At 37.7% G+C, this 14909-nt stretch overlaps 1 protein-coding gene across 2 annotated transcripts in view; it reads left to right on the top strand.

Annotated features, from left to right (window-relative positions):
* Window positions 1-14909, top strand: part of HEATR5A (HEAT repeat containing 5A) — a 75426-nt gene that overhangs the window by 39261 nt on the left and 21256 nt on the right. Inside the window, exons 18-23 of one of the 2 annotated variants that reach the window (XM_063290019.1) lie at window positions 903-1093; window positions 4051-4210; window positions 4961-5150; window positions 5840-6009; window positions 8034-8060; window positions 13865-14003. In XM_063290019.1, the coding sequence (XP_063146089.1) occupies window positions 903-1093; window positions 4051-4210; window positions 4961-5150; window positions 5840-6009; window positions 8034-8060; window positions 13865-14003 (877 nt within the window). The remainder of the gene's footprint in view (window positions 1-902; window positions 1094-4050; window positions 4211-4960; window positions 5151-5839; window positions 6010-8033; window positions 8061-13864; window positions 14004-14909) is intronic. The other variant, XM_063290020.1, reaches the window with a different exon arrangement.

The following is a 14909-nucleotide window of genomic DNA, read 5'->3' as shown; positions in this document are numbered from 1 at the left end:
TAGAAAGCCTAAAGAAGGCAATATTCATGTATCTGTAGATACTTTAGATTGACAACAACATTTGGCATCTAGAATCAAAGAGGAAATTATAAACCTATAGAGGTAGTCCTCGACTTACGACCACTTGTTTAGCTACCGTTCGAAGTTACAGTGGCACTGGGAAAAGTGACTTGCAGCCAGTCCTCGCACTGATGACCATCACAGCATCCCTGCGGACACATGATCAAAATTCGGGCACTTGGCAACTGGCATGTATTTAGAACAGTCATGGCATCCTGGGGTCACATTTGCAACCTTCCCAGCCTGCTTCCAACAAGCAAAATCAATGGGAAACCATGTGATTCACTTAACTATCATGGTGATTTGCTTGACAACTGCACCACTTAATGACAAATTTTCCAGTCCCTATTGTGGTCATAAGTCAAGGACTACCTGTATGGCAATCTACTAGTGATTTTATCTTCCCAGTGATAACTGAAGAATTAATTTTCCTATAGACTTAAAATATTTGTGCACATACTTTTAGTTATTAGGGAGCTTATTTAATAGAGAAGAACAACAGAATAATAATAAGCGGAGTTCATGTTATCTCCCTAGAGTTCTGTATAAAACAGTAGTAGTTTTAGATGTCCTTTTAAAATCTTCCCAAGACAGGTTTTACTTTGAATCTATTACATAACTATACTGACTTCTTTAAAAGATTTTTATGGCTCTTTTTTATAATGTTTATGCTTTTAAACTTTAAGTTTTGAGCTGCCCTAAGAGTTTTGGTTCTTGGGCAGAATAGAAATATAACAAAAAGTATATTGATTTTCATTTCCTGTCATATTTAAATGTCTGTTGAAGGTAGGAAAATATTTACTGTTCAGTAATGATGTTGTTTATAAACTCTTTTATTCTAGCACTTGGCTAGCCATAAGGGAAATTTAGGTTCTGAAGAAATCCAGAGCTGCACCTTGAGCTTGATCATAAGTGCCTTGGAAAGTAGCAGTCCACTTCTGAGATGTTCTGCTGCTGAAACCCTAGCCAGACTCGCACAGGTGGTAGCTGATAATAACTTCACTGCTGGATTGGCACAAATTAGCTTTGACAAGTAAGCAATTTCTCGTAATATGGTTTTATTGTACTATATCAAGAATAGGCATTGCTTTCTGTACCTGCCATGGAGTTCACCAGATTCCTTGCCTCACCTGACTTAAATTTTGAAAATATTTTTCTAATTTAAAAAAAGAAAGGTATTTAAGGAGCTGATGCAGCAAAGCAAACATCTAGTATTTTAGCATCAAGAATGCTAGTAGATCTACACATAGTCTAATGCTTTATTTAGAAATGTACCCAGCTGCCAAAGACAGGGAGAGAGAGAAATGTAGGCTGAGATTGTAGGGATTCTCCACTGGTCCGAAAAAGGTTGCCTACCCTTATATGACTTTATTCCTGTTCCTGTTCCTGTTGATTTGCAGTTCCTCAGGAAAGAGTGATAACCAATGTTTCTAACTATATTAACGGTTTAAGAATTTTCTGCATATATGGCAAGGCTTAAGAATGACACTTTCATTACTGTATTTCATAGAAATTTGTATTTGGGGGGATTTTAGGCCACTCATATAATACCAAAAAAGGGGAAGAATTCTCCAGCAGACCAAGGTTGAAAAGCCCCTTCCGTTGATGTACTATGACATCAGTGAAAAGTCAATTGTCTGTGAATGCAGCATGATTTGCTGTCTTTCATCTGCATATAAGAAGGCCTCCATTGTGTAATCTCACTGTATTTGCAAATGACAGACTCTTCGCTGATGTTTTAGCAAATGGGAGAGGTTGTTCACTGAGGTGAGTGCTTTTTTGTATTGCTTGAGCTGGGCTATTGGCTTAGAAATAATTATCTTTTAGTAAGAAAGCTACTGTGTAGATTTTTTTGAAATTCCAATGCTAGATATGTTAGCTTCCATTCTCAAGTTTTTCAGTGTTCTATGTGATATGTGCTACAGCTTCTATTATATTAACACTTTTAATGTGGGTCTATATTATCTACTAATTATTACAGTAGACCACATACTGTACTGGTATTATGGTTTTTGATTCAGACGGTGGAGTTGAATCTTGAGTGGTTTGTTAAATTTCATTTGGTTTGATGTGCAAATACAAGAGCAGTCACTGTACCCAGCCCATATTGTCTTCACCAGAGATTTAGTTTCTGCATTGACAGCAGTTTGTCAGATTTTCAGATACTGTAGGAGACTCTCCTAGCCCTTTATATCAGAGCTGGGAAATGAACCTGCGTCTTCTGCATGTCAAACTTGTGTTCTGTCACTGAAATAATTTGTTCCCAAAGTGACCATGGGATAGAGCTGTTGGCTCAGCAGGCAGTCGTACCCACATCGGATCAACTCAACTTTCCTTTCCCTCAAGTCACCCTCTTTGCTGTAGAAAGGGTGCTTCGCTGCACTATTCTTTCATACACCTAGTTCTCCTTGTTGCTTTCCTCTTCTGCCCCTCTATCACTTCTGCCAGCCTTAAGTGTCGGAAATGTTCATTCCATATTTACGTAATGATTCTCTGACAGCTGAGAATCTCTGCTTCTCACCTTCATTAGCACTTACACCAAACATCCATAGATATCAATTTAGTAAATGTAAAGTTCTTCAGAATTCATGTCAGGAAAATATACGTCAGTAACTTAGCAGTTGAATTTAAATTTGTTTGAAATTCTCTGAAATAAAAAAATATGTATCACACAGTAAAATCCACAAATTATAACTACGACTAGTGTAATATATATCAGCTATCAGGGCCGCAACTGGGGTCTTTGTCACCTGGGGCAAACATGGATTCTGCACCCATTTTGGCAAAAACCCCCCCATGCTCATTTTGGCGCGGCGCCCAGCGCGGCGCCCAGGGCACATGCTCTGCTTGCCCCCCCCCCTAGTTGCGGCCCTTTCAGCTATATAAAACTACCTGTATTTGCACACACCTTTTAAGAAATAAAGCATTTTTATATATCTCTAAATTATGTATTTTTCTCTTGCTTTCTTTGCAAAAAAAAAAATGCATTAGGGAATTGTTCAAGCAGCCATTAAAATTGCATGAAAAAGGGTGGTTTATTTTTCCTGGCAGCAAAACATTATGTCTGCAATAATTCTGAGCACATCTTTTAGGGAGTACTTTGAAGATATTTCTGATGGGATTTGCCTCTGAGTAAATATGTACAAGAGCTCAGTATAATTTTATACATCTGCATTTCAGCAATGGAAATCTAGCTAATGACATATTCATGACCTAGGGTTTTTTTTTTACATTTTTTTTAGTTGGTAATTTGTATAGAAACTATACAAGTATATCGAAGTATGTATGGAGTTCAGTTGAGATATTGTCTGCCTTGCTAGGTAGACCAGACCAAGAAATCAGCTCCACAGGATAGCTAAAACTACTTTTCTTGAGATTGACTATAGTAACAAAATCTTGCAAATCTGATTCTGCTGTACCTCCTCTCCCTCCTTAAATTTCAATGAATTAGGAAGGTGTCTGTCTGAGCTGCTTACAAACACTGTTCGTTGTGGACTTGAAATATTTTTCACCTGTCATCATCCTAGTAATGGATCTTGGATATCTCCATTAAGGTTATCTTCCTCACTCTTTACAGATATCCTGGCTATATAAACAAAGACAGTCATAAGAACTCTAGCAGCCAAAACTCGTTAGGCTAGTCTCCTCTTGAGAACTTTAGAGTCATTACATTTGTGTGATGATTCATTGATGATGATGTTGATGATTGATAGGAATATAGTCCCATTGTTCTTCCATTGTTCTCCCCTTTTTCATCTTTAAGGCCTAAATATTAAGTTGTGACTCTGTAATATCTTCCCAACTCTGGTGTCTTCAAGGATGCGTTAGCACTACAGTTCTTAGCATCCTGTTAAGCTTTATAATCCTAACATACTTAGAGGGTATTGGATGTGAGAGGAAGGCTGGTCAGTAAGTTCTTGGTAGACTTCTATAATACTAAACTTCATAATTATAATTGTCCTTTTAATCCAGTTTTCTTATAATTCTTAGGCTAAAATCTGCAAAAGATGTCATATCAAGAACAGGACATTCTTTGGCTCTGGGATCTCTCTATAAGTACATGGGAGGAATCAGCTCCACTCATCATCTTACTGCATGTGTTGGAATACTTTCTACTTTATCTCAGGATAGCACTTCACCTGAAGTACAGGTTTGTATTGCAGATGATGACGATGATGACGATGACGATGATGACGATGATAAATGGCTAAGACAGAAGGAGTGTCTTCTTATCCAAAATATATATTGGCAAAGTATTATTTGGACTTTTAACATGTTTTTGTTGTTCTAGTACTTATTTGGTACTGAATTGATGATAGACAGCCTAATCACAAGTGATAATCAAGAGTCAATCATCTGGGACCTGTTCAAAGTTTCTGGTGAACTATCCTTCCTTCTCGTTCTTCTGTTCTCTTTACTCACCTCTTTCCAAGTAGGGAGAGAAGAAAAGCAACATGTGCTAGAAGTTCCAAGCCCAGACAACCAAGAACCGTATTTATTCCTTGAGTTTACAGTGATAAAATTGCCACTGTAACAGACTCACCCATTCTCTTGTCTCTCACTTCTCCACTTCTGCCAACTCTTAGGCAGGTGTGAGTACACTGAAAGAAGATGATATGTGCAGAGTAGAGCCCCTTTCAGATTTGGATAGGTGGGCTGTTTTATTGCTGAGGGAGGTAAGAAAGTTGTCTAGATTGTTTTACTCTGTGTGTATATCGTACATATTGTACTGAATTGTTGGTATATTACTCCTCACCATTTCACTGAAATGCTCTTATTTTACACATAACTTTGTTTTTTTATCATACTTGGCAAATTATTTCATGTTTGCTTTCATCCCCATACACATGTTTTGTGTCTGGTCTTTGTGTGACAACACTACATTTTTGGTATTTTACAGACCTGGGCACTGCATTCTCTGTCACTGATCATTGATTCCGCTGGTCCTTTGTATCATGTGCATGTGGAACCTACCCTCTCTCTTGTTCTTATGTTGTTGTTGACTGTGCCTCCTGCTTATACTGAAGTCCATCAAAGCCTTGGTCGCTGTTTAAATGCACTTATAGCCACTTTGGGTCCTGAGTTGCAAGGTATGCATATATTTGTGACAAAACAATAGTTAGGAGCCAAGCTAATAGTCACTGAATTAATTTGCTACCACAATATGCATAGAAAACTATGAAAAACATTTTGAAGTATTTGCATTTTACAAAGGCATGCACCATCGTATTTGTCTTCCACTTTAATTTATTAGCAATATGAATTGTGATTTACACACACTGTAAATCTTCAAATAAAGAAGTGCCCTTTTTTCTCTAACAGCGAAACTTCTAGTAGCCTATAGTTCTTGACAAATTTATAATCAGGAGAGTGGAAGATAAAAACAATGTTTCCCCGGTTAGACAGAGAAGCTCTGACCAAAGTAATTGTCCTTGTGTTCAAGGCAAAGATGTTTCCTGAGCATGCACATATACACACAAATATATAAAGACTAGATTCCCATCTTTTTTGTGTGAATATAACCAAGTTGTCCACAAGCAAACACTGGAGTTCTTCCACTGCTCATAAAAGTTCCTTCTACATAATAGAGGTACTGTTGAAATAAACGTATTTTTTTTAGTAAAGCGTGACCTTCATAGATTTTAAAAATAGATGTTAATAGGTCGAGGAACGTATTATTCACTATAGTTTGGTTTTTATTGTGTTGAAATGCTCTTTGACTAGTGAAGAAATTGGTAGAAACAGAGACCTCTTTTTCCCTTCTTTGCCCTATGTGTAGGCAGCAGTGCTACAGTCTCAGCCTTAAGAGCATCCTGTCTCCTTGGCTGCGCAGTGATGCAAGACAACCCTGCCTGCCTGGTCCAAGCTCAAGCTATCGCTTGCCTTCAGCAGCTTCACATGTTTGCTCCTCATCATGTCAACCTGGCTAGTCTCGTAAAGTGCCTTTGTGTAAGTATGTGGTCATAAATATGTCGCCAATCTTTCTTCTGTGTTGCTTGCAACTTCAGAATCAGAACATTCAAATTAGCACTTTAAAGAAAAACAGCTTTTGTACCAAATTTGGCAGAATATTTTGAAATGAGAGAATCAATTGCTTTCAGAAATGTGAAGTTAATATAAACTTCATAACATTATTCAAGTCTAATGATTGAGTCTAGCATAATGAAAGTCTATTTTTTCAGATGTATAAGGTGATGTGTGTGTGTGTAATATATATGCAGATGAGAGTTGTTTCCCAGTTTATTGAACCAAGCTAGGTTAGTGCATTGAGGAGGAAGGTTGAGGAGCATACAGAGTATTCCAGAAGGGAAGGAATATTTGAGAGGGAAGGAATATCTTTCAACTGACTCTTTCCTGTTTGCGTAAGGAGAAGGGTATGCTTACAGCAGGCCAGCTGGTTTTGAAGTAGGAGTAGAACAAATGGAAGGGGATCCACCTAGGAGCACCACTATTCTCTGTTGGCTGAACAGCGGGATGTTAATTGCTTGGTTGATCTGCCAGCTGGCTAGGGGGTTAATTTCTATGTTGTTTCCTTCTTTTCTTCCCTTTCTCCCCCCCCCCACATACACATGTACACATATGTGCATTGGGAAGAAGAGAAAGCCACTTTACAGTGCTGCATTAGGAACTCTTTTAAGCCTTTCCTGTCCACAAATCAGTTTGTGAATTTTCACTTACATGCACACCTCTTAAAATTGGTGAAATGTTCTTCTTCGGTTCAGCTTCTTAAATAATTTGCCAGTTGGCGGAGGGCATTTTGTACCAGCCTCATGAGTAGAGAGAGAAAAATTATAAAGAAACAGGATCAAGAAGTCTGTCCTTTTCACTGAACAGTTCAGATGTCTGAATATAAATATAAATTTTTAATACCTGAGAAATTCAGAGTTTCGATCTTGACAAAAGATTAATTATGTGAAATTGAGTAATTATAATTTGGCAAATTCATACAATAGCCTCCTTGTGAAGTTTTTTTTTTTTTTTTTGGAGGGATGGGGGATGTTAAGTATAGTGAGATTTAAATTATTAACAGATTTAAGCATGGGAGACAAAATGTTCACTCACTCTTTTCTTCAAAAGGCTGTTTTGATAAATGGTATATATTTGTATTTTAGTATAAATAGTTGGCCTATATGGATAGCAGAAGGGAAATGTTATCATATGCTAATATATTGATATATCAGAATATGATACATTTGTGTAATCCTATGGAATATGAGGGAGTGAATGATCCTTGAAGAGGCTGAAAATAATATTGCCTAGGCTAACATGGGGACCGGTAGTTAGTAAATGCTGTTGCCATGTCTACTATCTAAAACATTGATATTTTGAGTATCAAACTCAAGTTAGGGCTTCTTGAGCCATGGACTCATATTAAGTTAAGTAATATTAAAGAGAAAAAAAATCCTTCTACTAATGATTTTAGAATAACCCTTTGGAGGGGTGATTATCATGCTTTTCTGCTAAGCTTAATGATGACGAGGCTGTTTATTTGGCTCTGGAAGTAAATTTTGGTAGTGACAGGGTATAGCTGTCAATAGTAAATACTCTTGAATGTATCATCCAACATTACAGATATAATTACATTAGTTCCACCTGACTCTAAATCTGCCATTGCTGATAGGAAATTGGCCCTTTTAGATCTGATGTCTATGAACTTTCATCATAGGGTGATTTACATTTTTAATATTAAGCAAAAAGTACTTTAGGAAAAACTTTCAACATACAGCTAATTTTCAGTGTGATTTCAAATCAGTGATTGATATATGGCTTTGAACAATTACTATTATAGGCATGTGGCTTTTTAATTTTAAATAAAATATCAAGAAATAAAATGGTAATAAGCAAGTATTTTTTATTACTGCATGATGTAATAAAGCCATGCAGTGAATTTCTTTTGTATTGTTGAAGTCAGGATCACTGGATTCTAATATCTAGGTTTTATCATGACTGGATTATCATTTGTTTTTGTGCAGGAGATCTTGTTGGAAAATTCTGTGTTGGTAGGTCTCTGTGCATTGTTAACACTTCAGCAATTTTCAGTGTGTGTGTGTATTTTAATTTCTTCCTTATTTCTGTACATAACCATTAATGAGAAATAAAATACTTTTAGCATGTTGGATGATGCGTTGTTTGAGCTGAACTAAATTGTCTCTTAACATCCTTGTACTGTAACTGGCATTCAGACTTCGTGCATAATTTATTTTTGCATTATTTTAACAAAACATATTAAGTGCAAAAGGAGTCAGTTTCAATTGTATGTGTGTATAATTTGTATGTATTGCTTGCTTTTCCTCTGTTAATTTTTGCTTTTTTTTCTTATCCTTTTAAAATATGAAGAATGAAATAAATTGGAAATGTGCATTTTGCATTGTCTTGCAGTCGAGCGTTGTTTGTTCTGGCTTTTTTGTGTAAAAGCAGGAGACTTTTTAAAAAGCATGCCTAAATCTCAACACAGTGAAAGATCACCTTGAATAAATGTATAAAGTATTTACCTGTGTATTTAAACTGTTAATTTTGAGCTTCTCAGTATACTTCAGTGTTTTAGAAATATTTTTGTATGTATTAAGCAACTTCTTTACACTAGTGTGCATGTAGCAGGATATGAAAGATTAAATTGCATTTGATTTGATTATCAAATTAATTTGATGTGATTCTGTAGTACCTCCTTTTAGGGCCCTCTCTAACTTCTTTTGCCTCTCTTTTATGCTAATGACTTCTCAGTAACCAACAGTATAGTCTATTGTCCAAGCAGACTTCTTTGCATCAGGCACTCACCTTAAAGTTATTGATTTGTGACTCTTGCACATCAGAAAAAAAACTAATAATGAATGTGTTACCTTTCTGTGTAGTTTGATATTCATTAGTTGTTTCCTCCATTATTTTCAGGATCTAGATTCAAGTTTAAAAAGTGGTCATTTAACTTAATATTGGTTAGATAGACTATGGTGTTAACTGTTACACCGTAATGTTCCTGAGGATTCATTACATAATTGTCATAAGGTCCCACCCATGTGGGGTAGGCAAGAAGGCAAGGTCTCAATAGTGGTCCTTGTTATAGAATATGCTACCCCCTCCCCCGAGGCACACTTGGGCCCTTCTTTTCTGTCATTTCAGGGTTATTGGAAACTATATTATTACATCAGAGCTTTGGCCCATTATGAGGAATTGTGGGTGATCTTACAATTTTTTGTTTCTGCTTTCAGAGCATTTTTAATGTTATATTATGATCTGGTACACCACTTAGAGTATTTTAAGTTTGGGTGATATATAAATGGTGTTAAAGAAGTAAGGAAAACAAGAACAGCATTAGTGCTTTTTAAATAATTAGTACATTTTAATAAATTAATGTCAAAAGTAATGTTAACACAGAAACATTTTGCAACCTATTCTAATAGTAGTGTTTTTGTTGTCCTGTTAGGTAGATTGACACATACTGTTAGAGGGCTTTTTCTTTTTCACACAAATTATAAATGCAGCAATTTTGGTGAACTGTGTATTAGAGTAAAACCTCAGTTTAACAGTTGGAAGGAGGGGTGTCCATTACATTTAAACATCCATTAAATCAGATGTTTACCGTGTAACTACAAAAAACACACTCATACATGAAAAAAACCCCCAACTTTAGGTAATTTTACTCAATCATGCATTCAGTACATGAGAAAACCAACTATACTATGCTTAGTTTTACTTTTAGTATATGAGAAAAGTAGATTGTATTGATTGGAAGAAAGGAACCATTCAATTTTAATTGAATCTTGGAAGCATCTTGTTTCTCTGTGATTATCTCCTGATGAGTGTATAAATTGGGATAATAAGATGGGACTTCAAGTTCAGTTGAGGAATCAGTAAAAGATATCATCAAAATTGGCCCTCAAAACCAGGACAGCAACCTGATTTTGTGGATTGATAATTCTGTCTCCTCAGCCTCATCACTCTGTTTCTTCTTGCCAGCCATAGCTTCTGCAGCTATCTCGCTCTCTAACATCATCTAGATTCTGCTGCAAGACATCATTCTCAGTTGCTTGCTCTTCACTAGCTTTCTATATCTGGTAGTCACTGATTTCAAATTCGTCAAACTGCAGATCTGCATCCGTATTGTAAAGCAGTTTTTTCCAGCCATTTGCAAATGTGATGTTGACTTTTTTCCAAGCTGTAGCTGAAGGTTGATTACTTTAAATAGTAGTTTTTAAGGTTTTGTTGGGTGTGTTGCCTTCTTGTGTCTTTATCACTTTCATACTCTAATGTCACCTTCTCCAAAAATCACTCCTTATTAAATCTTTTTGGTGTCAGAAAGATTCACTAGTCTTGCCTGACTATGTATTTGAGAACAAAAATATGCAATTTTATTTTCCATCTTTTGTGCATAAAGTTTTTTTTTTTAATGCATGAGTAGGAGCATTGTCAGTAGGGACGCGGTGGCGCTGCGGGTTAAACCGCTGAGCTGTCGATCGGAAGGTCGGCGGTTCGAAACCGCGCGGCGGGGTGAGCTCCCGTTGCTCGTCCCAGCTCCTGCACACCAAGCAGTTCGAAAACATGCAAATGTGAGTAGATTAATTGGTACCGCTTCGGCGGGAAGGTAACGGCGTTCCGTGAGTCATGCTGGCCACATGACCCGGAAGTGTCTATGACAACGCCGGCTCCAAGGCTTTGAAACGGAGATGAGCACCGCCCCCTAGAGTCGGACACGACTTGACTTTACGTCAAGGGAAACCTTTACCTTTACCTAGGAGCATTGTCAAGAGTGAGGAGAACTTTCATGCTTTCAGTGATATTTTCAATATCTCATTTTGATACCTTCTGGCACACAATGTCTGAAGGACCAGTGTTGAAAAGTGGTGACATAATCCATGACTCTTTTGAGTTATGGTAAATGACTGAATGTTGATGCCTGATGTTTTTCAACACTCTTGGACAACACAACTTTTCATCTATGACTGATGTTAATCTCTGCAACCCATCAGCATTTGCACAAAGTCACTTTGAGATTCTTTTCTTGCTGAACTTTTGTCCTGCTCTTGACCTTTCATGCTCAGATGCCTGAGTGTTCTTAGGAACTGAGCACCAGAACAAACCAGTCTTATAGGCGTAAATTTGGGACAGTGTGAGTCATTAATCATAAATAAGTTTATTGAACTTATTCCTGAATGGGTGTATCTCCTTTTTTGGTGCAGTTAAAGCTTCACCAAGGTTCATTTGTTAACAATTCCATGGGTTTTATGAAATTGCCATTGCCATCCATCACTAGCGTCGAAATTTATGCTCATGTGGTTTACTGTTGTATTAGCTGCTAATTCTAGTTTCACTCCAAATATAACACCACATGAATTTTGCTGAAAATATCACTATCACTTCTTCATTAAGAGATGCTTCCATAAGTCTTGTTTTACTGCCAGCATTTACACAGTACTGTAATGCATGCTACCTCAGCTTCTCTTCTGCTTTCTTGTATTTGACATGGTTTGTTTCTTTACATCACATTCTTGACAAACACGTGCAATAGGCATTCCTGAATCTACTTTTTCAAGCAAGGCTAATTTTTGCTTTATGCTCATAGCATCTTTTCTTTCTCAATTTTACTTTCTTTTTTCATATGCTAATAAAACGGCATATCCTAGATCACTAACAGAGTGAGATACAGTACATGTATAGAAGCAACCACTGGCCAGGTTGCTTAATTTTGTCCATTGTTTAGGAAATAAAGTCTGAACCATTTTGTCTGCTGCATCTGAAGTCCACTGAATGGGTGTCCATTAAAATGAGATATTACTGTATAAAATCACCATTTTCTGTAATTCAAAACAAGTGGACTTCCTTGTCATCTTTTCTTGCATAGGTATGGATTCCTCCTGTGCTAGACCTAGGAAATTCTGGAAAGCTGCTGCTAATCATAGTCAATACTGATTTAGATGTGCCAATGAACTAGTTTCACGAATGGTAGCATCTATCTTTTTTAAGGCAGTCATAAATCTGTCAGGCATATCCTGGTTGTAAATTCACTCCAGCGTTCATACATGTTTAAGCAAATACCCCAAGCAGACAGCATCTAAAAGAGCTGCAACAGAGAGAGTCAGAAGAGTTCCAGAGCTGGAATCCACAGAGGCCATCCCAGATTGTCATCGTTCTAGTGATCTTGCCAAGCCCAGGTTGTACCTTAAATACCAGCAGCCTCGGGCCTTTCCAGAGTTGCTGGCTGTGAACAGGTCTCGCTTCCTTCAGCATGGGAAGGCCTCACCTTCCCAAGACATCATGTCTGCTCATAGAACAAGGATTCCAACAGTGGGTTGTCCAATCATCTCATTTCTGCCAGAATCCCACAATTCACAGCATGTTTTTCGAAAGCTCTATTTTAGTATTGGATGTAAAGCCATCCACAGCTGGATGGAAAAAACAGGACAAAAGCCACTTTACAGTAATACCACTGTTGTTATTTAAACCACCAGCAAGTAAATTGCCTGATCTTTTTACTGGCTGAGTTTACTTATTGTAACTCAGTTCATTCCTTCAATTAGATGCTGCAATTTCAGGCCATCTATGGCTACTATTTGCACCTGCTGACAAACACTTCTCAGTCCTCTCCAGCGCAAGGCCTTGCTTGCTTGTAAGCTGCTCAGCACCTCTGTAAGGATCAACTACATTATGCTAAGGCCTCTTACAAGTGCTCTGCTAACAGGTCCTCTGCTGAAGATCACATTTGGCTTTCTTCCAATTTTCTCTTTGGCACATAACTATCTAAGACTGGATGCTGTGGTTGTTTTGTTTTTGTTTTTGTTTATCATTCCCTGTGATAGCACACATCAGTCCTGTAGACTTCCTCCCAAAGCACCCAAATAAATCCAGTTTTCCAGAATTCCCTAATGGTCCTGGAATGCCCCTCCCCCCATCCCTTTTGTGCTTCTGCTCTGCATGTCTCTGTCTAGGAGGAAGGTAGAACATTTTTGGATTCTCAGCACAGGAGGGGCAGGCTGGAACCTTTTAATTCATTAGAAGATCCATCCAAACACTTCACTCTCTTTGGAGGCAGAAAATAACATTCATGTATCTCTTCCAACTCTCCCATTTGTAATACCTTCAGAACTCCAAGTTGCCTAACTTACCAGCAGTTCTGATTCTCAGGAGGAGAGAGACTTGTTTTAAGACAGGGCAGGAGACAGTTGTATTGTTCCTGAGAGAAACAAAGACTCTTGAAGATGAGAGAGAGAGTTCTGGAATGGGGAAGTTCCTGATAAAGAAAAAGTGGAAATGCCCCTTCCTACTTTTCATTGTCAGAAGGAGGTTGGTGAGGAGATGTTCGAAAGCAAAACTTCTTGGCAGCTCCAGCTAATGAAGAAATGGAGGTGGAAGGAGGGGCAAAATATCTTTCTCTATGAGAAGGAGAGATTCAGAGAGGGAGAATTATAAAATAGACAAGGAGGTGTTGTAAGGTCCAATAGTGGTGAGGCAGGAACAAGTGGATCCCAGGGTAGAAAGAACCATCATGTAAACTTTATCTCACCTTCCTCCCAAAGTGTAAAGGCTGAAGCTAATAAGTTGAACCAGTGGTGCTCAGTCCACTCTGTCCAATGCCTAGAGTTTAAAATCTGGAACATAGATATATAAATGGTTCTGAGATACTTGTTTAAGACATACTTCTCTGCGATGAAGGTTCTAAAGTAGCTAAATCATGCCTGGGAGTCTTCTGTCAAGTCTAGCCAAGAGCTAATTAAGATCTAAGAATCTGAAGATTTACTGTGGAGCCTGGCTATGAATACCAATGATAAAAATGCCATCCGGTTTATTCGATTTGTTTCTTGTGTATACATTTCAGGTTAATCTCTCTAGTTCATATCTACTATTGAGACGTGCCGTTCTAGCTTGTTTGCATCAGCTTGTGCAGAGAGAAGCAGTTGAAGTATCTGAACATGCAGTGGCTCTTGCTAAAGACAGTAGAGAAGACTTTACTCCAGGTAATACTGAGCTCTTCACTTCTTTAGGCTGCAGGCTTTATTTTTTCAGGTAGAGTGTTGCACTATTTGTATTTTTCACTGTGCACACTGAGGAACACTTAAGACCTGTGCTAAGCAAACAGCCTATAGCAGGGTTTCTCAACCAGGGTTCTGTGGAACCTTAGGGTCCACGAGAGGTCAGCAGGGGTTCCCTGGGAGATCACAATTTATTTAAAAAATTATTACAAATTCAGGCAACTTCACGTTAAAGAGGTAAGTTTCATTCTTTATTTTTAGTTTAAGAACACTGTTAATGCACATATACAGGCCTACACATGAAACGAATATAATAATTTTACAACTTCTGGCCTATATTTGAGCCTGAATGTGCAGGGGTTCCCCAAGGCCTGAAAAATATTTCAAGGGTTCCTCCAGGGTCAAAAAGTTGAGAAAGGCTGGCCGATAGGATAGAATCCATTTGTCACACAAGCTGAAGTCCACTTGGGCAACAATCTTTCTTACTTTCCCTCTCATTTCCACAGTTAATTTTCCTAACAGGTTTTCATTGGAGAACCACTCAACTTCCAAGAATAGGTTTTGTGGGCTTATGAGGTCCTGCATAGAAAAAGGGGAATTGCCTCTTCTGTTGATAGAAAAGGTTTTATCATTAGAAGAGAATATTGGGTTTTACCCATCATATTACAAACTTTTAACACTGCAGAAGTGGGAGATTTGACTTCTGCCCTGCATCAGAAACCCTCTTTTAATACAAAACGATCATATTTCAAGAAGAAATATGTCAATTACTCATTTCCCCTGCAGACCTAGTTCCATCGTACTGTTCTGGGGCAGCCTTCTTATATACTAGTTTGAAATATATGGGCTATGTTATATGTGAGAAAGTCAAACCTTTAATTTTTATCTGTA

This window comes from Candoia aspera, chromosome 1 (assembly GCF_035149785.1).
Source record: "Candoia aspera isolate rCanAsp1 chromosome 1, rCanAsp1.hap2, whole genome shotgun sequence".
Lineage (NCBI taxonomy): Eukaryota > Metazoa > Chordata > Lepidosauria > Squamata > Boidae > Candoia > Candoia aspera.
Note: the sequence above shows the minus strand (reverse complement) of the source record. Positions and strands in the feature narration are given on the sequence as shown.